At 33.3% G+C, this 27,871-nt stretch overlaps 2 protein-coding genes across 4 annotated transcripts in view; one reads left to right on the top strand and one right to left on the bottom strand.

The window, feature by feature from the left end:
* Window positions 1-2,591: 2,591 nt before the first annotated feature.
* Window positions 2,592-4,877, bottom strand: LOC138308022 (uncharacterized). The gene is made up of 2 exons (XM_069248972.1): window positions 4,406-4,877; window positions 2,592-3,946 (listed from the first exon to the last, which is right to left on the bottom strand). The coding sequence occupies exons 1-2, from the start codon at window positions 4,875-4,877 to the stop codon at window positions 2,724-2,726; spliced, it is 1,695 nt and encodes a 564-aa protein (XP_069105073.1). The 3' UTR covers window positions 2,592-2,723.
* Window positions 4,878-11,331: 6,454 nt separating this feature from the next.
* The window catches only part of LOC138306907 (DNA polymerase alpha catalytic subunit-like), a 37,249-nt gene continuing 20,709 nt past the window's right edge, over window positions 11,332-27,871 (top strand). For 2 of the 3 annotated variants that reach the window (XM_069247469.1, XM_069247468.1), the window contains exons 1-10: window positions 11,931-12,307; window positions 12,766-12,878; window positions 13,602-13,718; window positions 14,229-14,303; window positions 20,343-20,416; window positions 20,663-20,727; window positions 21,527-21,564; window positions 21,813-21,941; window positions 22,077-22,161; window positions 23,003-23,064. In XM_069247469.1, coding sequence (XP_069103570.1) covers window positions 12,064-12,307; window positions 12,766-12,878; window positions 13,602-13,718; window positions 14,229-14,303; window positions 20,343-20,416; window positions 20,663-20,727; window positions 21,527-21,564; window positions 21,813-21,941; window positions 22,077-22,161; window positions 23,003-23,064 — 1,002 coding nt within the window. In that variant the 5' untranslated portion in view covers window positions 11,931-12,063. Of the gene's footprint in view, window positions 11,473-11,930; window positions 12,308-12,765; window positions 12,879-13,601; window positions 13,719-14,228; window positions 14,304-20,342; window positions 20,417-20,662; window positions 20,728-21,526; window positions 21,565-21,812; window positions 21,942-22,076; window positions 22,162-23,002; window positions 23,065-27,871 lie in introns of those variants that run through there. The other variant, XM_069247470.1, reaches the window with a different exon arrangement.

The raw sequence follows: 27,871 nt of genomic DNA, 5'->3' as shown, positions 1-27,871 counted from the left end.
ATTTTTACAACTTTTATGAATATTGTTTCTTTCAAAGTGTCTGTATTGTTTTTTCTTTCATATTTTTGTTAAATATCATAATTCAAAATTGATAAAAAGTATGAAATAAGTGCCAATTGAGTTTCTGCCCTTTTGATTTAACCATTCTATAATTGCCCGGGCTTCATCAGTTGAGAGGCATATAAACACATAATGGTTTTTGATATATGAAACACGTACATGTATGTTCAGAACTTCCTGTAGAATTAAATGTCCCATAGAACAGATGATGTATTATACACATTTGATCCTGTTACATTGGACAAAAAATGTCACATAGAACAGACAGTGTATTATACACATATGCTCCGGTTATATTGGACATAAAATGTCCCATAGAACAGACTATGTTAGATGTATATACATATATTCCTGTTATATCAGACATAAAATGTCCCATAGAACAGACAATCTATTAAACAGGTATGTTCCTGTACATGTTGTATCACACATAAAATGTCCCGTAGAACAGACTATGTCATATACATATGTTCCTGTTATATCGGACATAAAATGTCCCATAAGTAGCAGATCATAGAAGAACAGCCTGGCCCCAGTCTATATTTTTATTAAGTGGAAAGCCCCTGTTTTGAACCATGCATAAAAATTAAGAATCAAATATATTTTGAAATTGGTGAATCCAATATGGAGGGTTTAATTTAAGTTTCATTTTTTTAAAGAATAAACATAACTAAAACAGTTAGAGATTACAATTTTTGGCTACTCCGGAAGTGCGTCTTGACCGGAAATGCTAGCTTTACTTGAAGGAAAATCAATGGCGCGGGTTCAGGCAAAAATATTGAAAAATCCACACAATGTGACCTATGAAATAAATGCTCAATTTAAGGCAGGTCTTAAGAAAAAAATTGTGTACAATTTTGGGCTGATAATTATGAAATTTTGCATTTTTAGCCAACTATTATCAGATGGTGGGCTATTCAATTGCACACGGAGTGCCATGCAGATTTTTAGACTGATCGGAAAAACAATATGGCCACCAGGCAACCATCTTGGATATTGATAGTTTAAAGTTTGAAAAGCAGAGAAAAGAAGTTTTAAGTTTGAAAAGCAGGAAAAAGAAGTTTCAGTTTGAAAAGCAGGAAAAAGAAGTTTTAAGTTTGAAAAGCAGAAAAAAAATTTAAGTTTGAAAAGCAGAGAAAAGATCTCTCATTTGTCAGACATAGATCAATCTTTGGTTGGCGCCAAGATCCGTCTGGGATTTCTTGTTAATTTTAAGTAAAATTTTGATAGAGAAAAAAACATTTGTTTGAGTGATGTACCATCTTTTTAAATCTAAAGCAAAACTTGTTTTGATAGTAAATAGACTTAAATAGTTTAAATAAGATTTGTCTGAACAGAACTGAATAAATGAAACCCTAGCTTTCCTTTCATAATCCATTAGTGAAATGATACTTAATCAATTGGTAATTGATTAAAATTCTGATTGGCATAGAACTTGAATTTTTTTTTTTTAAATATTAAAAAAAACTATTGATTATATAAAGGTAATAAATAAATCTCTTGAAATATGAATAATGAATTAGCTATAATAAATCTGCTGTAATACAAATAATGAATTATCTGTATTAAATCTCTATAATTAATGTTTGTTTACAGCCAGCAGTGATAAGAAAGCTGACGTTGGACTTGGTACTGACCCACAGTTCCAATTTGTAAGTATAATCTTAAGTTTTGATAGGAAGATATTTGGGACAGCTGAGTAGCTCACATCCTCGACACTCCAGGGGCTACTATCACTATCATTATACATACTCTTAGACACCTTGTAGGGGACCACAGATTTAACAGGTGTTTGGTCATTACATGTACATCAAAAGATTAATGGTACACTGTGGTTGTCTTTTCATATTACAGAGTTGTCTGCCCTTGTGGTTAGGTATTGATTGTGACGTCATGTGTTTGTGAGCATAAAATCATACTCTTCAGAGAAAACAATGACACATTCACTCTCAAAACAACGTCACAATGGATACCTACTTGCAAGGAAGATAACCCTGTACTATGCAAAGAAAGGATAGTGATAGTAACCCCTGGGGTGTCGAGTGGACAGCTCATTGTAAATCATTTCTGTACGGTAGATGCATATTATGGCATTGCCTGTCAATATAGCTGTTGAAATTGAAGTTACCTTAAAGGATTTGTGTAGTCAAAATTTTTTTTTGATAATATATCGGGATATTTATGCATTTTTGGACAGATATTTTAAATGACGCGTCATGTTGAAATATCTGTCCAAAAAATGCAGTTTACACACCAGTAAACAACAAAAAATAAAAAATCATTCCTTTTATTTACATTTCCTTTTCATTTAATGTTCCGGTAAAAAAAATCTTTTTTTTCGATATTATACGATTGATGTAACAGCCAGTCAATAATTGAATGGCGGGACAGCTGTCTCCAATTTTGCGGGAAATGTTGTCAAGTTTAGAGAGTACACAAAGTATAGTTCCACAATAACTTCGTTTTATTTTATTCTATTAGTACAATATTTCATAAATATTATATTTTTTATACATAAATGTAGATTCCCATTGTATTAAAAATCGAACATTTATCAATACAGATAAATCTGACATAATCGGATGCGCATTTACATGAGGGCTTGACCAAGTCAGTGATCCAGCTCAAACCAAAGCAATAGATCAAAGGGGCATGTCAGTGTGTCAATTTTGAAATGTAAAGTTACATCCGTGAAAAACTGAGTGCGACAGGAACCCTGCTGTGAATGAGGATGAATTACTGTTGGCAAATGTTTGATGGCTAATGGTATCGCTCATCGAAACGTGTGATAACTGGTTCAGAGGAGTAGGTGAGATTTCTGGAGAATGTGCAACCGTTGATGATGGATGAGAAACAGTTGATGATGGACGAGAAACAGTTGATGATGGACGAGTAACCGTTGCATGTGGTCCGAGATCATTACCCTGTGCCAGTGTAGATAATGTTGTCGACAAAGCTTTCTTTTGGTCACTAGAAAACGATCTACTATATGATCTGATAGAAGCCTCATTACGATGACCGGACATGAACATTATACTGCGGGTGGAGAAATCACTTTCCGACATCGCGTGTATTGAGGTGGCACGTAAACAATGTGCCGTGTATTTTTTGTCAAGGCCGGCACCTTTACAAATATCGGCCATAAAGTTGGAAAATGTACGTTGAGCGAGCATTTTATCGCTGTACCACAGAACATCTGGACGCGAATCAGCTGTGTGTTTGTTGAAAAGTTTTCCAGCTTTGGGATCTGTTTTACTGATTAGTGTCCTGAGAAGTTTCACGGGGCAATTCGCTGTACCTGTCGCATACATGCGTTTGTCTGACTGTGCTTCCACATTACACACACCTCCTTGGAAATTTTTTTGTTTTATTTCATAAGTTAGTGTGGCGTATTCTCCGTTTTCGTCAGATTTAAAACAAAAACTGTCAACACGGAGTTGGTGATGGAACTCGACACCCCTGGAAACGAAGTGTATTGCCAGGGAATACCACACGGCTTGACGGAGGACCACAGGAGAGGAAAGTGCGCCATGTTCAAGGTAAGACGATATTTGTCTTAGGTGGTCTTGGGATATGATTTCTTTGTGTGCTGTTGGTCTGGACATTCCCGATACCATTCTGTCTGTAAAAAGTCCATTCAAAGTTTTGTTGGACTGCTTAATAGCTTTATCTCTAACGATATCGATATCTCTGCCCAGATCTTGTAATTTCCTGTTAATAGCTGCCCTGAGATTTTTTAGAGAGTTTTTGTGATATTCCCCGGCATGTTGAGGGGCAAGTCCCATCTTTTCCTCGCGTTGTTGAACGTTCGCGAGAATTTTGTTCAAAGCATCTTCTTCAACAGTGGCCAAATCAAGTTCATTGCCATACACTTCAACATGCCATTCTGAAAGAGAATATGACATGTGATTAGTCCGACTTTCATCTGGACCTACCACCCAATCTTTGACATTTTGACAGGTGGTTAACACTGGGGCGCGTAATGTCATTACAATCTCAATTAATGTGTTTACTGTTTGGTGATTTATAGAAGCATAATAACTACACATCGGAAGCAACAACGAAGTTTTCAATCGTGTATTGATGGAATGATTGTGGAATGCTATATTGACTTTAAGCATTTCCTTTTATTTCGTCACTATTGTATCTTTTTACAATGTTGTATACGATTTGAATAAATTCACCATTTGGATTTCAACATGTACTGTAGGCCTATTGAAGTATAGTACGAAATTATACTGTATTTTTTTAGTTTCATTGGTAGATCTAGTGATAAATAAGTCGCAGTATTTAATTCTGAAAATATTGTGCACAAATAGACAGTCTAGATGTTGTTATTAATTACCTTGGAACAGTTTTACACCCCACGCTGTGTTCTTTTTCGTCGCCTTGCTTTGGTTGCTTTCTTTGTAGTCCTTTATTTGTTTTTCGGATACAGTTTTGAATCTAGATGTTTTACTAGGTTTGTCACTCACAGAACTACCGGTAAGTGTGGTTAATTCCGACTCTTGCTTTGGCATACTAGTGTCTCTAAATGTAGACGAACTTAAGCTTGTTGAGGGCATCTCTGGGGGAGGGAGGTCGGGATCGGCTGGACTTTTTAGTGCTTCGGAAATGGATTGAAGTTCAACCTCGGATAACATGGAACCCGCTAGCAACACTCCCACATCAATCGATTCCAGTAACGTGTCCATGTCTTCACCATCTGAACAAACAAATCCGTCGTCGTTTTGTTCATTTAAAGAAACCTGAAAGTTTCCATATGAATACATAGCCTTTTCCATGTTGAATTCCTCGGAGCTCGAGTCGGATGACATCGTTGACTGATACTTTTAGCAGACGACGATATTGATGACCATGAACAAATCGGTATTATTATTTATTTAATTTTTGAACAAATATCGAAACGGAAAATACGGACAAACTATGATAATATATTTCGTGCCTAACAAAAAAAAAAGAAATTGACAATACTGTATTAATAAATAATATGCCATTTTTAATTGAGCTGTGAAAGCGCAAAGTATCTGTACATTATCAAAAATTAACAAAGGAATTATGGGTCTGTAGATGTGTATTGATAGAATTGGCAACATGCCAAGTTTTGTTGCTGTCGCTGTCAACAATGTATTCTTGCGCTGCAAGGCTCTGCGGTTACGCAAGTGTAAACACATATCGCAGTTGGTAAGGTTATATAACAGAGAGAAAACTGAAATGTAAATATTGCTTAATATTCTAAATTGCAGTATAAGTGCAGATTTAAATTCATTATTTTAAAATTATGCTAAATCCTGGTATATAATAATAATAATAATAGACTTTATTTAGAGTCGATAACACTTTGAGTCAGAGACTCGTCATCCAAGTGGTCGACATAAAAATATACAGTATTTACAACAAAATACATATCTTCATTGTCGATCCCTTTGTATTGTTGATCCTTTTGCATATCATATCGAGATTTAAATAGTATAATCAGAAGCATATATTTACTATGTATAGATGTTTCTGGTTTAATAAATGAACATTTATCATATAATTGCAAAAAGCAACCACATAAAGTGTTACTTCATACTAAAGCCGAGGTGACAAGTTTCTTATATTTATCAAGGCATTGGGATGAAACTACTTGTACACAGGTATTGTAAATAATCTATAATAACTCAGTCATATTTAAATAAGTATATTTTGTGTTGTAATGCTGTAATGTAACCGTTTGTGTATGACTATAGATTATCCACAGTGAATACCTTAGAAATTACGAACAAAATTTCATGTACTACACACCAAGATTCTGTAATTACAGAACTTAACTGAAAGAATTTTCAAGATTAAACCTTTAGTTGAAATATTTCTTAGTCATTTTTTTTGTTGCTGAATGATTCAGCTTGTTAAAATGTTTTACATGCATCCCACATAATACATATTCCTAGGGGTACACATGTATGATAAAGGATATTTTATTTCCTTTTTCTTTCACATCTACATTTTAAATGTAGGTGTCAATAAAAACATACACTTGTAGATGTACGGGCTTCCCATAATTCAAATAACAATGCATATTTAATGGGTCTCCTAACCTGCTTGACAGTAAAACAATAGGAAATAACCAACATAGTCAACCAAATAGCAAATTGCCCGTGACTAGGTAATTACAGATGAGTTTTATGAATGAGTGTGCGTACAGGTAAATAACATCCTGGTCCAGGTATTATGTAACCATCAAACAAAGGAATGGCTAATTATATATCTATATCAGTGTATCTACTCATATTTTTTCGTTTGTTTAGCTTATCTCAATATTTTTATCTTTTATGATATAAAAAAATAAATTCTTTCTACCACATGTTGAAACATATTACAGTTATTAATATATCTCAATTCTCTCGGTTAACAACACACAATACAATGCTTGTGATGATCAATCATCAGTGTGTACCAAGGACTTATAAAATCATCTATAAATCCTTGGTGTGTAAGTACGTCAAGCGTCATTTACAATTCATTTCTAGCATAAACTGAAATTATCATTTTTGACTGCACAAATCCTTTAATATCAATTGTTCAACAGTAATGAATTTTCCTTTGTTATCTTGTTTTAGTATAATTCTAAAAGTTAAAGTTGGAACAAAAGATACAAAACATCATTTGTTACAACTTCATACCTAGTATTTGATTTTTATCAAAAGACGTTTTCTAATGCAAAAATTTTGCTCTGTTTTCAGAGAGGTGGATTCGGACGTTGAAAGCCTGCACAATAAATGTCATCTTGTAAATAGGGGGAACAAAATAAATAAAGAAAAACTCAATAGAAATAGACTTGGTTTTCATTTTAAAAGTACATGTTGTCTTACCAGCATAACCTGTTACACTAAAAAGTTTGATGACAACTAAATCAGTCGTTCTATTGGTGCATGTAATTCACAGTAATTTCTTTTCCCAATTTGGAAGTTCAATATAACAGTCGTTCTGGTTTGACTTTGAAAAAGAAACTACAGGTACAAGGCATGGCCAGGTCCTGGGTCATGATCACCGAGTTATGTACATTTTAGGAGACCCAGAATTCCTATATGAAAGTACATCAAAATTCTCCCAAGATGTTCATATACACTGTGCAACTGCATTCTTGATTTGTTGCAATTGGGGATGCATGTGGGGGACTATGTAATGGTCATTGGTGTCCATTACAATGAGTACTTGTTTAATTTGACTTCATTCAAGGTCACAAGAGACAAAGCAGTTAACACTGAAAGTTTGTAAGGAGACCAAAAAACCTGTCAGGCTGCCATCTTGAATTGTGATAGTTGAGTTTGTTACTGCTATTTCTCAGAAATTAAAACATGGCTGTGATGTCATCTATTGTTATAGCTTGAGGTATAGTCGGAGCAAAATCTACTATTATCACGTACTACTGTGGAATAGTTACCTTTTGCTGTGGAAAAGTGTGTGAACTATTCTTTGTGAACTATTCCACGGGAAAAGGTAACTATTCCACAGTTGAAGGTAAATGTAGAGACTGATGAACAAATCTTAGCATGTAGTCAGAAATACATCCTCATTCATTAAATCCTTGGAGAGATGGATTAAAGATTAACCCAGGTATTTGTCAACATTGTTGTAATGTACATGTATTTGTGAACTTATTTTCATTATTCTCATCACTTCATTCCGAAATTAATTTCATCAGTTCTTTCACCACTATTGTATCCATAACCCAGAGAATAATTCACTTGAACCATCCAGAAGAGGGAAGATTAAAAAACATTTGTACAGGTATTTTTATAGTTAGATGACTATATCTATATTTCTAAGGCATGAGCCTTATTTTCATAGATTGTCAAAATCTTCTGTTTTCTGCTACCATAGAATAGACAGTGTATTATACAGATATGTTCCTGTTATATCGGACATAAAATGTCCCATAGAATAGACAGTGTATTATACAGATATGTTCCTGTTATATCGGACATAAAATGTCCCATAGAACAGACAGTGTATTATACACATATGTTCCTGTTATGTCGGATATTCAATGTCCCGTAGAACAGACTATATATTATACATATCTAGCTGACAAAGAGAACCCTATTGATTAAGTTTCACAGATATTACTAGTTGTTTATATTTATTACAAACGTCTGCAATTTTATGATTTTCCTCAAGACTCAATTGGCACTTTTTAAATTCTTCCATTTATGATTTAATTGATACAACTTTTATGACTATTGTTACTTTCACAGTGTCTATATTGTTTTTTCTTTCTTATTTTTGTTAAATATCATAATTCAAAATTGATAAAAAGTATGAAATAAGTGCCAATTGAGTTTCTGCCCTTTTGATTTAACCATTCTTTAATTGCCCGGGCTTCATCAGTTGAGAGGCATATAAATACATAATGGTTTTTGATATATGAAACACATATGTTCAGAACATTCTGTAGAACAAAATGTCCCATAGAACAGTGTATTATACACATATGTTCCTGTTATTTTGGACATAAAATGTCCCATAGAACAGACTGTATTATACACATAGTTCCTGTTATATCGGACATAAAATGTCCCATAGAACAGATAATGTATTATACATACTGTTCCTGATATATCGGACATAAAATGTCCCATAGAACAGACAGTGTATTATACACATATGTTCCTGTTATATCGGACATAAAATGTCCCATAGAACAGACAGTGTATTATACAGATATGTTCCTGTTATATCAGACATAAAGTGTCCCATAGAACAGACAGTGTATTATACACATATGTTCCTGTTATATCGGACATAAAATGTCCCATAGAACAGACAGTGTATTATATACATATGTTCTTGTTATATGGGACATAAAATGTCCCATAGAACAGACAGTGTATTATACAGATATGTTCCTGTTATATCGGACATAAAATGTCCCATAGAACAGACAGTGTATTATACAGATATGTTCCTGTTATATCGGACATAAAATGTCCCATAGAACAGACAGTGTATTATACAGATATGTTCCTGTTATATCGGACATAAAATGTCCCATAGAACAGACAGTGTATTATACAGATATGTTCCTGTTATATCGGACGTAAAATGTCCCATAGAACAGACAGTGTATTATACACATATGTTCCTGTTATATCGGACATAAAATGTCCCATAGAACAGACAGTGTATTATACAGATATGTTCCTGTTATATCGGACATAAAATGTCCCATAGAACAGACAGTGTATTATACAGATATGTTCCTGTTATATCGGACATAAAATGTCCCATAGAACAGACAGTGTATTATACACATATGTTCCTGTTATATCGGACATAAAATGTCCCATAGAACAGAGTGAATTATACAGATATGTTCCTGTTATATAGGACATAAAATGTCCCATAGAACAGACAGTGTATTATACAGATATGTTCCTGTTATATCGGACACAAAATGTCCCCTAGAACAGACAGTGTATTATACAGATATGTTCCTGTTATATCGGACATAAAATGTCCCATAGAACAGACAGTGTATTATACACATATGTTCCTGTTATATCGGACATAAAATGTCCCATAGAACAGACAGTGTATTATACAGATATGTTCCTGTTATATCGGACATAAAATGTCCCATAGAACAGACAGTGTATTAGACAGATATGTTCCTGTTATATCGGACATAAAATGTCCCATAGAACAGACAGTGTATTATACACATATGTTCCTGTTATATCGGACATAAAATGTCCCATAGAACAGACAGTGTATTAGACAGATATGTTCCTGTTATATCGGACACAAAATGTCCCATAGAACAGACAGTGTATTATACAGATATGTTCCTGTTATATCGGACATAAAATGTCCCATAGAACAGACAGTGTATTATACACATATGTTCCTGTTATATCGGACATAAAATGTCCCATAGAACAGACAGTGAATTATACAGATATGTTCCTGTTATATCGGACATAAAATGTCCCATAGAACAGACAGTGTATTATACACATATGTTCCTGTTATATCGGACACAAAATGTCCCATAGAACAGACAGTGAATTATACAGATATGTTCCTGTTATATCGGACATAAAATGTCCCATAGAACAGACAGTGTATTATATACATATGTTCTTGTTATATGGAACATAAAATGTCCCATAGAACAGACAGTGTATTATACAGATATGTTCCTGTTATATCGGACACAAAATGTCCCATAGAACAGACAGTGTATTATACAGATATGTTCCTGTTATATCGGACATAAAATGTCACATAGAACAGACTGTATTATACACCTATGTTCCTGTTATATCGGACATAAAATGTCCCATAGAACAGACTGTATTAGACAGATATGTTCCTGTTATATCGGACATAAAATGTCCCATAGAACAGACAGTGTATTAGACAGATATGTTCCTGTTATATCGGACATAAAATGTCCCATAGAACAGACGGTGTATTAGACAGATATGTTCCTGTTATATCGGACACAAAATGTCCCATAGAACAGACAGTGTATTATACAGTAAACAACATCAAAGTAAAGTGTGGTCACTAATTAAGTTGATATTGTTCATTACAGAGTTGTCAGCTCTTGGGTGTACTTATTGGTTGTGACGTCATCAGTTTGTGTGCGAAAATTAGTTTCTGTGAAAAATGAGATGTTGTATTTGTAAACATGATGTCACAATCAATTTCGACTTTGCATGTTAATACAGAGATAGCTGTCCTTGCGGGTAGGTATTGATTCTGATGTCATTTTTTGAGCTAAAGTCTGCATTGTTTTACCAGAGAAATATGACATGCTCTTAAGCACATTATGTCACAATCATTACCTACCCATTAAGGGCAGATAATTTTGCAAGATGGTCATATGGCACCTAAGTATACCTTATTAAGCATGAAAGGTACTGGGTCACCTGAGCATACCTTATCAAGCATGAAAGGTACTGGGTCACCTGAGTATACCTTATCAAGCATGAAAGGTACTGGGTCACCAGTGTCAGACTGCAGGAGTTTGGTCCTTTAGCACTTTGGTCCCAACGCTAGTAAAGCACCTTACATCCTTCCTCAAATAAGGGAAAACAGGAGCAGTGTTTACTAAAAATTTGATTAGAATTCATTTTGCAATTATTTTGAAATAAAGTTTACAAATGTATGAATGAAGTTGTAAACTGTCTTTTTTTCAATAATGTTGACCACGTGTTCTGTTTCTGACAAAGAATCTAGAAGTTTTAACTACTGTATTATCTTTATCAATTACACAGATGATTCTGGCCTTGCGGAGTTTGACGACATCGACTTTGATGAAGATGTAGAGGACAAAAGCACGAAGGTCAAAGAGGAGGCTTCTTCCATGACGTCAGTCAAACCAAAAGTAGAGATAAAATCTGAACCCGTGGAAGTCATGTAAGTACACACACATCCATCTAGGCAATATTAGGTTCGGCATATTCTGTGAAAATTGTACAAGTATCATAAATCTATGTTCTATTATATATTCTCTGTGATCTATTAGCAGTGTCAGTTGTATCATGATCATTTTGAGTAGATTCAGGCCTTCAATAGATGGTAGTTCTATCTATTATTCTCCGCCAATTCTAATTCCTCAATAAATGAAATTGTCGAGTTAGGTAATTAATTTTACATAACTTTTTCCAAAAAAAGATGTCTACAGAATGATTACAGCAATATTGAAGACAATGTTACATATATATGTGTGTAATATTAATTTCGTTAAACTTACTTTTTCATGTTATTTTTAACACTTCAGCTGGTTCTTACGTTTGTTGTAAACCAAATTCCTTTCGCTGTCACTAGATTTCGTGATTTCCTTTTCAAAACATGAAGATTAACATTCACAGATTTCAAATTGAATGGAAATTCATATAGATATAAGTGATTTCGTTAGATTCGCGATACTATATTTTTGGTTTACTGTAAGTATAACCTGACATCTGTCATATAGATATCCATTTGGTAGTCAATGGTATTCTTCACATGAAATTTAAAAAAAAAAAAATAAAGAACATAATAAATACTCCAAAAGAATTTTGTTTCAGTCCAACCGAGACATTCTCAACCAGTTGGGGCTCTTTTGCTGAAGGCCAATCAGAGCCCATTGTTTCACAGACTGACATACAAGTGGACACATCAAACCTGCCCCTGGTTACCAATTCGTCTGGCGACCAGGTGTTACGATTTTACTGGCTGGATGCTTACGAGGACCCCTACAATAACCCAGGTGACAATACATGCCAGCGGTTCAGATCTAACAAAAAAAAACAAAATAGTAATAATAATAGAAATTATGACTACCAAATTTTTTTTTGGTGATAAAAAATTGCCTCCATGTGCTCATTCATAATATTTTACAAGCAGAAATGGGTCTTACCCAGGTTAATCATGGCCTTGGCCGTTTATTAATTAGTGCCATGCCTTGTAATTGGTAGGCAACCTTGTAATAATCAGAGGCAGTGATCTATATATCTAGAGTGTTTACACAACACAACTCTAGTGGTGATAGACTTGTTGTACTCCAGGGATGTGTAGATCATAAGTGATCGTAACTTCTGGAAATAGAGGATTGATAGCTAATGTCTCTACCTACATCCGCAGAATTACAGGCATTTAACTGGCACTGACCTGCTTCTTGTACACATGTAGTATTAATTCATGATTTAATGTTTTTGTGTGTTATAGGAACCGTTTATCTGTTTGGGAAAGTTTGGATTGAGTCAGCTAAAACACATGTCAGCTGTTGTGTAACTGTCAAAAACATAGAGAGAAGGTTGTACCTTCTACCGAGGAAAACGGTAGGTATAGTAACATGTTAAGAATTTCAGTATTTTCTCAGTGTGGATAAAATATTAAACATAGATCTGTTTCTCATGAAAATAACCGCACAACACTTAAAATAAATTTTGATATTAGTTTATGATTGAATACCTATGTTTTTAACCGGAGCTGTATTAACTACATATATTATATTCATACTTATTTCATTGACTATCAATAATATTTCAAAATGTCACCAAGAAAAGAATTGAAGATGTGGTGTTAGCAGTGCCACCAAATGTACGTAGCAGATAGTGTGTTTACAATCACAATGACTGTAGTTGTTTTAAGCATTGAAGTCACTATTTTTTAATTTCATACTACGCGGATTCACACAGTTTGCAAACAAAATTTCTTTCATACCCCGATGAAATTAAAAAATAGTGACTTCAATACTTTTAATTAATTTCCCAGGCTACTTTATAAAATGAAATACATTTACACGTACGATTCAATTGATTTTTTCCAAGGGATTATTTTTTCCAAATCAATACGCGACGTCAATGTTTCTATTGTGACGTCATAATAATGTCGGGAATTCCGCGCCATTCTCGGATTTTTTTTCATCGTGGAATGAAAAAAATGAATGGATTAATCAGAAAGCCTGAAACAAAGAGAAAATTAATTATTAAATGTTAAAATCAATTCTATGATGAACATTTTTGATGAGAATTTTTTACCTCTCTTTATTGATGCTGTAGAAATTTTGCATGAAGTCTAAAGAAGACACCGGGTTTGAGGTTGGATTGGTCGATGTATACACAGAATTCAATGAGAAGATTGTCGAGAAACACAAAATAAAAAAATTCAAGTCCAAGGTTTGTATTACACTCTTGATGAATTTAAACTAATGTTTTTGTACATATTATGTACATTTTTTCTTTATGTTCAGACAGGACTTGGCCAAATATCTCATGCTTATTGCTTATTAATGATTTTGATTTGAAAAAGTCTATTGAATGAATGAATTTTGTCATGTGCAAGAAGAAACAGAAGTACCATTACAAAAACCATGTGGTCTGGCAAGTGACCTGATACATTATCATATTGGTTGGGGAACCAAACCGTGGCAGTCTTTGTTAATATCTCTACTGACTACACCAGCCAAAGAGCCATAGTACTGTTGGTATCAAGTTCCAGTAAAGGAATCTGTAAAATTTCCGATAAAATTAATTCTTATATTGAAGGAAAATCTTTTACCAAGCTACCAGAAATTTGTACTTTTTGCAACTTTGCTTTGGTCCTGAAATGATAAGATTAGAAAGATACAAAGAGAATCAATTGATTTTTTAGGAAGAGGTTAAATGTTTGATGCCTTTGTATTACAGAAAGCTACAAAGTTGTATGCCTTTGAGAAAGAAGAGGTGCCAGTTGAGTCGGACTATCTAGAAGTCAGATATGCGGTAAGTTTTGTCATCAAATGTAAAAATTATATTACATGCTAATTAACATTTTAAAAAGTAAAAATTGTGAATTTTTAGGCACTAGAGTTGGGCTCACTACCCATTTTCATTTTCGTTATTAGCCAATCTATCTGGTTTATTCGAAAATAATTTCATCCTAATTCGAAAAAAATGCGAAAGTTTTTTCTTCAATCGCCCAATATCCAATCATGTTAACTAGAGCTCCAAATTCGGTGATGTTTTTATGCACAACTTAATTTCAATCCACTTTCCCTCCTGCCACTTATTGACTACTTTTTCCATACTTTTTATGGAGGCGCAGCCTGCCATCATGTAATCACTCTGGTTTTCAATTATCACCGGAACACTATACCTTGGTAATCCTATCGACAGTTTCCGGAACTACGGGAGATAACTTTACACTGTGTATTGCAACGTACGTTGTGTATTATACAGCAGTCAGAGGTTCTCCGTTGATTACATGTTTCAGTCACATTATAATTTCCTACTTAATTACTTTAGACTTATTTTCAATGTTACAATTAGTTATTAATTATTCTCACCGAAAGTGTGTCTCAATATCGGTACTTATACTAGTGAGTGCGCTGCATCTAGATCTGTTGGCCTTACTAACCTACGGCAGACTAACTTGCAAACCGCGAATCTAACAGTAATTGCATATGAACTTGTTTGTAAGTAAAAATAATTCAACTGACAATAAATGCCTTTTCAATTACGGGTATTTAATCGAATATTGCTAGGCCTATCCACTAATATTTTATAAAAATGAACTAGAATTCCCCAAACTAACGAACATGTCAAAAAGAACAGTCCGTACAAAGGGAGACAACTGTTACAAACTCTGCCGACGCACTTGTGTTCACTGCTTCACTCATGTTACCGGGGACGCCATCATGGCTTCTGCTGTTGATATTACGGTATATATTTGTAATTATAAGTACGATGTCATGATATTTAAATATCACAGGCCTAAAAGGATATAATCTGACAATGATTTTGACGATTTTTTTATTCAATTTGACCGAACGAAAATCTGACGTACATGAAAAACGGCGAGGTCCCGTACTATCGCCATTACCTGATCATGACGCCGTGTTGGTCCTGGAATGGCTGGCGAGTCTACAGCCGTGAGTGTTGATAATTTTGTTAAAAACTTGTTGTCAAAACTTCAATAATCCTTTAATATGTTTCATTTACAGTTGATCAGATTATTTTCGTGCATTTTTCAACGGCAAATAATGTACTAACATCCTACAATAAACACACTACTCGGAACGATAGAAAGTGAAAGAAGCGGTGAACGGACGGTGAATCGGCACGGACAAAGCAGAAATAACAGTGTTTTACAGAGCAAATATATTGATGGAGCCATGATACAAATATTGATTAGTTTGTTTACGATATTTCAGGTAATTTGCGCATATATTGTTTTTAAAGGGACAATTCAGTCGAAGAAAACATTAAAATTTGTACATAATATCGAAAAAAACCCAGTTCTAATGGAAATTAGATCAGTCGTTTTTACTGTGATATGCCTGAAAAGCCCATGGTTGTGACATGTGTGTAGATGTTCAAACTCGCTCGCTGTCCGCCATTACACATTGTGGTCGAACTTCTTGTATGCCGAACCCTGTCCCTTGCTCGTAGAGTAATGCAACTTTTGTCTAGAACTGCTCAAATCGCTCTGACAGTAGTGTGTTTACCTTATTAGGCGAATTGTCTTGCCTAAAAATCATTTTATCACCTTCTCAGGGGTTATGTAGTTTATTTGTTTAACGTGCGTGACTTTGGCTCGGGTATGGGTACAACGTCCATATTGTGCCTGTTAATCGTATTGATCAACGAATTGATATTTCAACGATATTAATTAAAATATTAAACAATGACGTGGAATTTGTCAATATTTTATGTTATATGTTTCATAAGAAATGTAAAACAATACATTTATGCCATATTTTGCTTTTTGGTTATGTAAAAGAATTAGCCTGAGTGAATTGTCCCTTTAAGTTATAAAAAATCGGCAATATTTTGAGTATTTCCGACATAGAAAATCGCCCATTTTCTGACATGTAAACGTTTTAATTAATTTTTGAAGACCTCATGTCGAATAATATTTGGAAATGATAGCATCACTGTGTAATTTGATTCATTCTGAAGCAACATTATTAACAAAACATTTCTCAAAAATAAACATAAAAGTACGGCGGCACAGAAGTGACACGAAAATTTTTTTTTTAATGTAGGACCAAAAAAAAAAGATTTTATGTAGGGTGAAAAATATTTTTTCTTTTACGTGCTCACGTAAAACTTATTACGTGAGCACGTAAAACGTTTACGTGCTCACGTAAAACAGTTTGTGTAAGACAAGAAATATTTTTTATGTATAGTGAAAAATATTTTTTTTATGTGGGACGAAAAATGTTTTTTTTTTATGTAAGACAAAAAATATTTTTTTATGTAAGGTGAAATATATTTTTTTCTTGTTTTTAACAATATCTTGTTTATTTGCAGATGTTGCATATTCTATACAAAGGGATATTCCGTTAAGATATTAAAGGATTTGTGCAGCCAAAATATTTTTTTGATAATACGTCAGGATATTGCTTTTGATGAATGAAAAATTAAGTCCCACCCAACGAATCGCCTAGCTTTTAGCGCTATCGGTTGGTTTTGGTCGTGATTTACGGGTAGTGTCGACTACGGTTCAGAGATAATGAGATAATGATGTAGATATTTTCAGTTTCAAAACAATCCATTTACACCATTTCAAACATTCAAACAAGCATATATCTAACTTTAGATTAGATAATCTGTCCAATTTGATAGCGATATCAAAATGATGTTCGGATCAGTCTGGACTGAGATTTAGATAGCATATTATATAAATTTCTCTGTAATAAAAAAAACCCCAGTATAATGCAACGCTATCTTATTACTTATTATTGTTTTTATTTCAAACTTCTACCATAACGATGCAAATACGTCACAGTTTTTGAGTAAAAGTAAAATGTGGACGGTTATTAGTTATGTGATATTGGAGTGACAATACCGAACTTATACCGAAAATAATATGTATATCTATATTGTTGCCTTTGAAACTTTATCCATAACATTTACTAAAAAGAAGAAATACATCAATGATATTTCTGATATGTGTTTCTAAATTACAGTATAAGTGTAGATTTAAATTCATAATTTCAAAATTATACTAAATCCTTAAAATAGTATATCCATTGTCGATCCTTTTGTATATCATACCGAGATTTAATAGTATGATATATGAACATTTATCGTATTATCCAAAAAGTAACCACATATAGTGTTCAAATGAAAAATGAAATTACTTGTATACAGGCATCATAAATAGATATGAAATGTTGTACCTTTTCAAAATTATACTTGGTGATATTTAAATAAGTATATTTAGTGTGGTAATGCTGTAACCCTTCTTGTATGACTATACATGTAGATTCGAAACGGTGAAAATACTAGAACGAATATACGTACCCGGCCTACTATACCTTTCTAAAGACGACACCATTTTCTGTCAAAAAGTCTTTTGAGCTACAATATTGCGGCTATGAAAATACATGCTTAGAATTTTTCCTAAAACCTTAGAAATTACGGGTGATTGCTATATTCCACGATTCCGTAATTACAGTACTAGACTGGAATAATTTTTAAGGTTAAATCTTTAGTTGAAATAGTTCTTAGAACCATTTTTGTTTCTGAATAAGTCAACTTCCATTATTGTTTTACCTGTGTACGGCATATATATATGTAATATATATTCCTAGGTACATGTATGATCAGGGATATTTTATTTCCATTTGCTTTTACATCTTCATTTTAAAAATGGAGGTGACAATAAAAAAACCTAGAGCATAGATGTACGGGGTTTCCATAATTCAAGTCACAATCCAATTAACGGATGTCCTAACCTGATTGACAGTAAGACAATAGCAAATACCCGACATAGTCCACCGAATAGCAAATTGCCCGCGGCCAGGTACTTACAGGTGAGTTCGATGAATGGCGTTTGGTACAGGTAAACAACATCCTGGCCCAGGTATTACATAACCATCAAACCAAAGACATGGCTAATTATATATCTATATAGGGATATCTACTCGTATATCGATTAAAAATTGAAAGCGACCACACAGTCTGAAAAAATAGTTTGTTTTGCTAATATCTCAATATTTAGATCTTTTATAATATCAAAAATAAATTCTTTCTACCACATGTTGAAACGTTTTACGGTATTGTAATAAATGTATCTCAATTTATTCGGTTAGCAACACACAACACAATGTTTGTAATGATCAATCATCGGTGTGTATGTACAGAAACATATACACCGTATACATATATATATATATATATGTTTCTGGTATGTACGTCAATACTTTAATAAAGGATTTCTGAAATTGTTTCATAAAATTTCATTTTACAGTCACAAACTTTGTAATTCACAATGTATCAAAGATACAGACTACAGGAAAATATTATCTAATTAAAGCTTATTCGTTGCTGAACTCCTCGACAAAAAAAATCGAAACTTTTATTTCTGTGTGGATTTTCTTTCATAATTACACGAAGATACCTGTTATTAGAGCATAAATTAGAGTATTTGAAACATCGAATTTCACTCTTTTAGTTATTTACATTCGAGCCAAAGTTATTGTATGATTAACTTCACACAAAAGTAATCATAAAAAATCGTTGATCGGCTTTTCCTGTGACCGTCGATGTAAGTGATAGCACATCAGTTATAGTACAGCTATAAGCCACGGACTATTATGATGTCACACGGTTTAGAGCTAGAAAATATGCATAATCGGGCGGTCAGAAGTTTGGACCTCGATATCGACGGTTTACAGGTTATTCCGGTCGCGCGCGGCACGGAGAGGTTTCTACACGTGCTAATAAAGCCATTTCCAGCATAAACTGAAATTTATAATTTTTGACTTTCCCTCCTGCCACTTATTGACTACTTTTTCCATACATGATTTCGCTGTATCTATGGCCGTTTTCGTTTATTCGGAACAACCGGTTCAACCGTTGGTTAAAGTTATTATTTCAAGTATAAATCTTGACAGACCTGCAGTTTTTGATACAGGCATGTGAGGGCTTTGCCAAGGCTCGTCTGAAAACAATGTAAAATCACCAGGTCCGTCTTTGATGAATAAACAAACAACTAGGTCCAACCAGTCAAACCGTATAATCAAAAACGGCCCTTCTTTTTCAGTCACATTGCTTTCATAGGAAGTCTAAAATAGTCAATAAGATAATCAGTTATGGTACAATGTCTGTTTTAATGTTGAGGAATGTGTCAAGTAATGCACAACAGAGTTTGGTCTATTGAATGATAGGGATTTGTATGTAATGTGCTTTTCAAATGATGCATACAATACATTATTTAGTGTTTCTAAGTGATTTAATGTTTTTCATTAACAAATGCTACGAAAACAGACCCATTTTCACAACTTTTGCTAAGCAAACTGGAAAGCAAGCGTGAGCCCAGCTAGAGTTCTGTATTCGGCCTGTTCTTTTGTTACCTTGATTAATGTTGAAAATCCATCTAACAAAATCATCCCAGTGCATATAGGCCAATCTGAATGCCAAAATCCCATGGAACTTTCAAATTTCTTTATTCTCTCTGGGCAATTAATAAAAAATTATTGTATATCTAAAATTGATTGTGTAAACAAAGTAAAATTCATGCTTTGAAAACTAGATTGTTCAAGATTGACGGGGCCGCGCTGGCTAAATGATAACGTTGTCCCAACATATCATAACAAGACCTCCATCTCTGGGTCACGAGTTCAAATACTATGTAAAGTTGTTACCAGGTACTGACCATTGGTTAGTGTCGTTTTCCCCAGCTGCTCTGGCTTACCTAAACCTTGTTCCTCCTTAAAATGGCCCTGGCTGTTGATTTGACTTATAATATCCAAGTCTCATTACATTGATATGTTAAGAGATTCTGTTAATTCTGATTTATGTGTTATACAGGCTGACAATCCCACCCTGCCATCAGATCTACAGGGAGAAACATTTTCGCACGTGTTTGGTACCAACACCTCATGGTAATACTCTTCTACATGTCTCTCCATGTGTTAAATGATTCTTGCAATAACTTCTTTGAAAAATCTTTTAATTAATGGCTGTTTAGATAGATTTGGAATAAGCTGATGGTGATCCAATATTAATTTTGATTAGATTTTGTATATATAAAAAAAAAAAAACAAGTATAAAAAGAAAAAAACAAGAGCAAAAAGAAAACATTGAGAGTAGGAGGCAAAATAACCCTTTCCTGATTTCTTTTATTTCAGCTTGGAGATCTTTCTATTAGATACTAAGATGAAAGGTCCCTCATGGCTTGACATAAAGTGTCCTCGTAAGTATAAAAAATAATATAATGGATATGGTTAAGTATTGTTTTCTTGGATGACTAGAAGAGCACAATTTACTCGAAACTTTAGATAGTGTTGAGATCATGCATATGTAAAGTGATCGTATTGCAAAATGATTTAGTTTAGGACAGCATAACATTAACTGTTATTTTTAAAATATTGAAATTAGAGAATGGTCACTGTATAATTTAGTGTTTTTCAGCCTGACAATTTTTTTCACTAGATTTGCGATTTAGACCTCTTTGGTTCTACTCTACCTGTATTTGAAACCTTTTCGTAATGATCTATCTTCCTAATTTCATGACAGCCCACAAAAATAAGTTGGTTTACAAATTTACAGTATTCCATTCAATTAGATTTTTGCTTTATGCTTTAGAAATCAGACGTTTTACATAGTTAACCAAAGGACTCCAAAACTATATAAAGGTTTATCTGTATACTTTGAAATTGCATTGAAATAATAATGATCGAATAACATATGTAGTAAATTGTGACTAATTATTTCAATGATGAAAAGGAAGATAAGGTGACTATACAGACGATCTTGATATTGTGAATGATAACATTAAACAAGGATTAATATAAAACCTCTGGAAACTGACTTGTATAGAGAACAAAAATATTAGGGTAAGAGATGAAAAAACATGTGTCACTTTGGAAAGAAAAAGTACATATCATTATAAATTGTTCATGGATATTCATTACTTTGCAGAAATTTTCAATTCACTATCACTTGGTGTACATATTATTATAATCTGTTCCTAAATATTCATTATTTTACAGAAATTTCCAATCCACCCATCAGTTGGTGTAAACTTGAGGTATGTAGTTTGATATTGATACATGCTTCAATGTAAAATTATCTTTTTATAGTTAATGTAAGGTCTTTATATCATATCTAATGTCTTATGAAGTTGTGCTAGATAAATAACAAATAGTCTTTTGATTATAGAATTTTTCTTGTTTAGTGGAAATATGTACTTTTGCTTCTCAAAATAATGGCTGAAAATAATATGCAGATACAATTTTGCTGATTTCCGTGTATTAATGTTTTCTTGTTGTTTACTAGGTGACGTTAACGCGACCAGACTATGTTAGTGTGATGGCAGACTCCTCTCTGAACTTGTCTCCGCCTCCCCTTGTTGTCATGACGATGAACCTGCGTACTCTACCTAATCCAAAAACACACCAGAATGAGGTTTGTATTGGGGGGGGGGGGGGATATTGTCTCTAGTGATGTTCTTTAAAATTTGCCTTTGATTATTAAAATCTAGTTGAGAGAAAGTTTAACAAAAGATGGATGTTGTTTGATTTGGGACATTTTGTTTTTCAGGTTATTGGGTTTTCATGTTTGGTACACAACTCCTTCCAGATTGACAAACCAGCTCCCAAGACACAGTTTCAGGAACATTTCTATGGTAAAGTATTCTATTACAGATAGATCATCTCTATCTATACACAGGAACATTTCTATGGTAAAGTATTCTATTACAGATAGATCATCTCTATCTATACACAGGAACATTTCTATGGTAAAGTATTCTATTACAGATATATCATCTCTATCTATACACAGGAACATTTCTATGGTAAAGTATTCTATTACAGATAGATCATCTCTATCTATACACAGGAACATTTCTATGGTAAAGTATTCTATAACAGATAGATTATCTCTATCTATACACAGGAACATTTCTATGGTAAAGTATTCTATTACAGATAGATCATCTCTATCTATACACAGGAACATTTCTATGGTAAAGTATTCTATTACAGATATATCATCTCTTATCTATACACAGGAACATTTCTATGGTAAAGTATTCTATTACAGATAGATCATCTCTATCTATACACAGGAACATTTCTATGGTAAAGTATTCTATTACAGATATATCATCTCTATCTATACACCATTAAAACTTCATTCCACTTGTCTGAATTCTCTAGAAATCTGTGATACCAAGGTTCTCAGTCTTGAAGCGTTGCATAATAAATGAATAGAAGAATAATATTTTAAGTAAATTTTTAAGTAAGGTATGTATGGAATAATTATCACCATATCAAGAATTTGTGCCAATTCTTTTCAGTACAAAAGTGTCAAACTACAAAATTTATACTGGTTCTGGTAGGAAGGAGGATAGAATGTTAACTATGTTTGGACCTGTACTGTCAGATCTTGTGTTAATTTCTGAATGCAGGGACATCTATGTTTGTTATAATCAATTTTCATACCAATATGTTTGCCTGTTTCAGCACTTGGTAAACCCAATGACTGTATCTTCCCATATGATCTCAAAGACAAAATACAGAAAGAGGTAAGATAGTTCTATCAGTGTCGATCAAGTTAGCAGTTACTAAATAAGGGCTGTTCCAGTAAAACATATATGGTAGGGGGGGAAGGCACTTTGAAATTGGGAGACCCACCGATAGAAGTGATTTTCAATTTGGTTGACCCACACACATATCTGTTTTTTTGTGAACAAGACTATGGCATAGAAGCGATTTAATTTTTAATTTCACTCCGATTTGTATCAGGGCTCGGATTTCAGACTGTTTTACTTGCTTTTTGCAAGTAGATATACCAGAATAGCAAGTGAAAAAAATATACACTTGCTTATTTTAGCAAGTGGTTTTTATCAGGGACAACTGTAAAAATGGCATAATGATTGTGAAAAATTGTTGTAATGGAAAATATGGGGGCCCAGTTCTTACAATAATGTTGTTGATATACATTATGTACTTATACACCTCACATCATCATGCAAAAATAAAGGATTTTATATATAACATAACTGTAATTTGAATACGGACATTAATTATAAGTAAAAAATATATTTTAGCAAAATTTAGATAAATAGTCTATCATTATTATATCAAAATACTCAGAAAATAAAATAATTGTTTTTTATTGAAGATGAACAACACATTAAATATTGTCAGAAATTAACATTTTTTTCAATATTCATTTTTGTAGTCCAGATGACTGAGCAACATAATAAAACATAAAATTTGCATTTTATTTCGGTTACAAATGCTTCAGATAGACCCACCCACAGAAGGGATTTTATTGAAACGCCACCCTGGCACAGAAGTGATTTTATTTTGAACCCACCATGGCACATACTATTTTTTAAAGTGCCTTCCCTGGGTGCCATACAGTGGACCCTCGATAATCCGGACACCTTGGTTCCCAGCCTAAACCATCCGGATTACGAGTTTTCCGGACTGACGAATTCCGTGTTAGTCAATTAAATTGTCACGTACGAGTTACTCCCCTTGACCTTGTAATCGATGATAGGCTTTTATGTAACATACGTGTATTATAATTAATACTTTGTTTGTTATGTTTTATAGGTATTCTTAAATCATTACGTTAAGAATATTAAATAAACGTATTTCTTTTTTCGAAATACGAAACATAAGGCTGTGACGTCGTTAATTTTGCACTATGTATGCATATAACTACCTATCCCACTCTTGATCTGTCGTACGGCAAATTGCCTAACCAAGGATCAATATTATCTACGTTCTTGGCATAAAAAAACTATGATAACAAATAGTTGTGAACATTTTATGAAGTTATATAATTGTTATTTTGTATAATGTGTGTTTTTAATCACCATTTCCACAAGTCTTTGCTTTCTGACTTACAGACGTGTGTAACAACCACGCGCCCATTCACGTCTAACTTCGTGCACAATATCACACACACGTGTAAATGGCATATGCCGTAGCCTTTATATCTTATACCACAGACGATGAATTCGAATAGATTCACATACATTTAAAATTATTATTAATTTTGTGAGTATTATCTCACTTTATTGTATCCGATACTCATAGCGATATATTCTGCATGCGAAACAAGTATGGTATCTACAACATACGTACCCGTACCCAAACTCAAACTGCATGTTTAAAAGCGTGTTGCTAAAAATATATTGCGTATCTCAATTACAACACTGAAGTTTGATCTCCTATAGAAAACTTATGAACCGTTACATGACTGCATGTACCCGTGTGGGAAAGGTGTTCAGGTAAACGCCCGTGGCTATGACCTGGCAGCCGTCGTTATGACAACACAGTCAGTGACAAGTGATAGTGTGTATTGTACACATGATTGTAGCTGGCCTTGGATTTTCTCGGCACGTCGCGACAACAAATTGTCCGGATTATTGCGGGAATTTATTAACGAAAATTACATTCCGTTCCCAAAATGGAGTTCCGGATTCGGAATACGAATTTCCGGACTAGTGAGTATAAATACCGTTACTGAAATCCGTTCCCTGACATTTCCGTCCGGATTGTGAGTTTTCCGGACTATCGGCGTCCGGATTATCGCGGGTCCACTGTATATGTTTTGCTGGAACAGCCCTAACAAGAGATTTAGAAATATATGAACTCTACTATTGTTGTCATAATCTTTTTCAGTGGAAGTAAAATGGAGTTTTTGAAATCATCCTATATACTTATTACATAGAAATAAAAATAGACCACCTGAATAAATTCTTTATGAATGTTGAACTCTGGTAGTATTTTGTAAAATTATTTCTTTTTATTGATACAGACCTTGTTAAATTTTCATGAAAAAAGAGTCATTTCAATGTTTTAAGATCCTGATGTAAATGAAACGCCTTTATCATGAAAAAAGAGTCATTTCAATGTTTTAAGATCCTGATGTAAATGAAACACCTTTAACGAGTTTATATCACTGAGTTAATTACTATGTATGTTAATATGTTTATATTTAATTATGTATCGTCGTATGCAGCTCATGGAGAGGTAACACTGCTTCTGTGATGGTGCCTTTAATTTGTTGATAGCATCCTCCCAGGATTAATTTTAAGATCATTTTTCTCCCCCCAGGTTTTTAATGCTTCATAAGTTTGATAGTATTATTTATTTCAATTTCATTTCATTGACACTTCATTGACAATTCATTGACACTTCATTGACAATTCATTGACACTTCATTGACAATTCATTGACACTTCATTGACAATTCATTGACACTTCATTGACAATTCATTGACACTTCATTGACACTTCATTGACACTTCATTGACACTTCATTGACACTTCATTGACAATTCATTGACACTTCATTGACAATTCATTGACACTTCATTGACAATTCATTGACACTTCATTGACACTTCATTGACAATTCATTGACACTTCATTGACACTTCATTGACAATTCATTGACACTTCATTGACACTTCATTGACAATTCATTGACACTTCATTGACACTTCATTGACACTTCATTGACAATTCATTGACACTTCATTGACACTTCATTGACAATTCATTGACACTTCATTGACACTTCATTGACAATTCATTGACACTTCATTGACAATTCATTGACACTTCATTGACACTTCATTGACAATTCATTGACACTTCATTGACACTTCATTGACACTTCATTGACACATTCATTGACACTTCATTGACAATTCATTGACACTTCATTGACACTGCTTTGCACACCTATTGTGTTTGTAAATACTACATATCAGATGTTCATACAGCAGTCAAAGTTGTGAGAGATATCTTTGTTTAATTCTTTAGACAATTTTATCATTCATTGCACTATGATTAAGACAGTGTTATTAGAGTAAAAAATATTATAAGGATTATAGTTTGTGCATGCACAGAAGGAAATTTTGATTTTGGATAGGTCAGAAATTTCTAGAATTCATCTACAACTCCTGATTCAAGCTTGCTCTGTGATTATTTTAAATTATAAAATGTATATCACAATTTTTATTTCAAAACATGTTGAATGTAAGAGAATTTATTAGTGTCGTACAAATCTTTGTAAGCTCAAAAGAGTTTCGTTGATTGAAACATCATTGAGAATTAAACAAAAGAAATCTGAAATATTACAGTAAATTTTGGATGTATACACTGTAAGCTAGTTTTGTAAAGTGACCCTGCATGGATGTGCTGCACTTCTGTTTCCTAAGTTTATAGGCACAATGCCAAAGTGATAACTAAGAAGTTTGCATGCATGATGTTTGGGTTTTCAAAAAATGGACAGACTGGTACTGTTCATGATGAATAAATGGGTGGGGAGGAGTATTTTTAAGAGCCATTGCTCGATTCATTCTTTGAACAATGAAAGAATTAATTTGCTTTGATGATATACAATTGAACTTCTAAAATGTAAGTCTTAAGACCATGTGTAATTGAAAGTATTTTGTTGGTACTGAACAAAATTACTGTGAAAATTTATGTGAGAGGGGAATTTTCATCAATTAAACAAAGGACATTTTAGTGTAAAAATTTCTCCTGCATTAAATAGTTGGTGTATTTATCGAAAAACTGATAAGAACTTATTATGTCTTTAGACATTTGTATTTTGTCTATAAAGACATCTGTACTTTGTCTGTATAGACATCTGTATTTTGTCTTTATAGACATTTGTATTTTGTCTCTATAGACATCTGTAATTTGTCTTTATAGACATTTGTATTTTGTCTCTATAGACATTTGTATTTTGTCTCTATAGACATCTGTATTTTGGCTATAGACATCTGTATTTTGTCTCTATAGACATCTGTATTTTGTCTCTTTAGACATCTACATTTAGCCTTTATAGACATCTGTATTTTGTCTCTATAGACATCTACATTTAGCCTTTATAGACATTTGTATTTTGTCTCCATAAACATCAGTATTTGTCTATAGACCTGTTTTTGGCAGGTCTGTATAGACATTTATATTTTGTCTCTATTTTGTATATAGACATCTATATTTTGGCTAAAGAACTCTGTATATTGGCCAAAACATCTGTATTTTGTCTCTATAGACATCTGTATTTTGTCTCTATAAACATCTACATTTAGCCTTTATAGACTTATGTATTTTGTCTCCATAGACATCAATATTTGTTATAGACCTGTTTTTGGCAGGTCTGTATAGACATTTATATTTTGTCTCTATTTTGTATATAGACATCTATATTTTGGCTAAAGAACTCTGAATTTTGTCCAAAACATCTGTATTTTGTCTCTATTGACATCTGTATTTTGTCTCTATAGACATCTGTATGTTGCCTATATTGACATCTGTATTTTGTCTCTATAGACTTATGTATTTTGTCTATAT

The sequence above is a fragment of the Argopecten irradians genome, chromosome 14, assembly GCF_041381155.1.
Source record: "Argopecten irradians isolate NY chromosome 14, Ai_NY, whole genome shotgun sequence".
NCBI lineage: Eukaryota > Metazoa > Mollusca > Bivalvia > Pectinida > Pectinidae > Argopecten > Argopecten irradians.
This window is presented reverse-complemented; position numbering and strand designations above follow the sequence as displayed.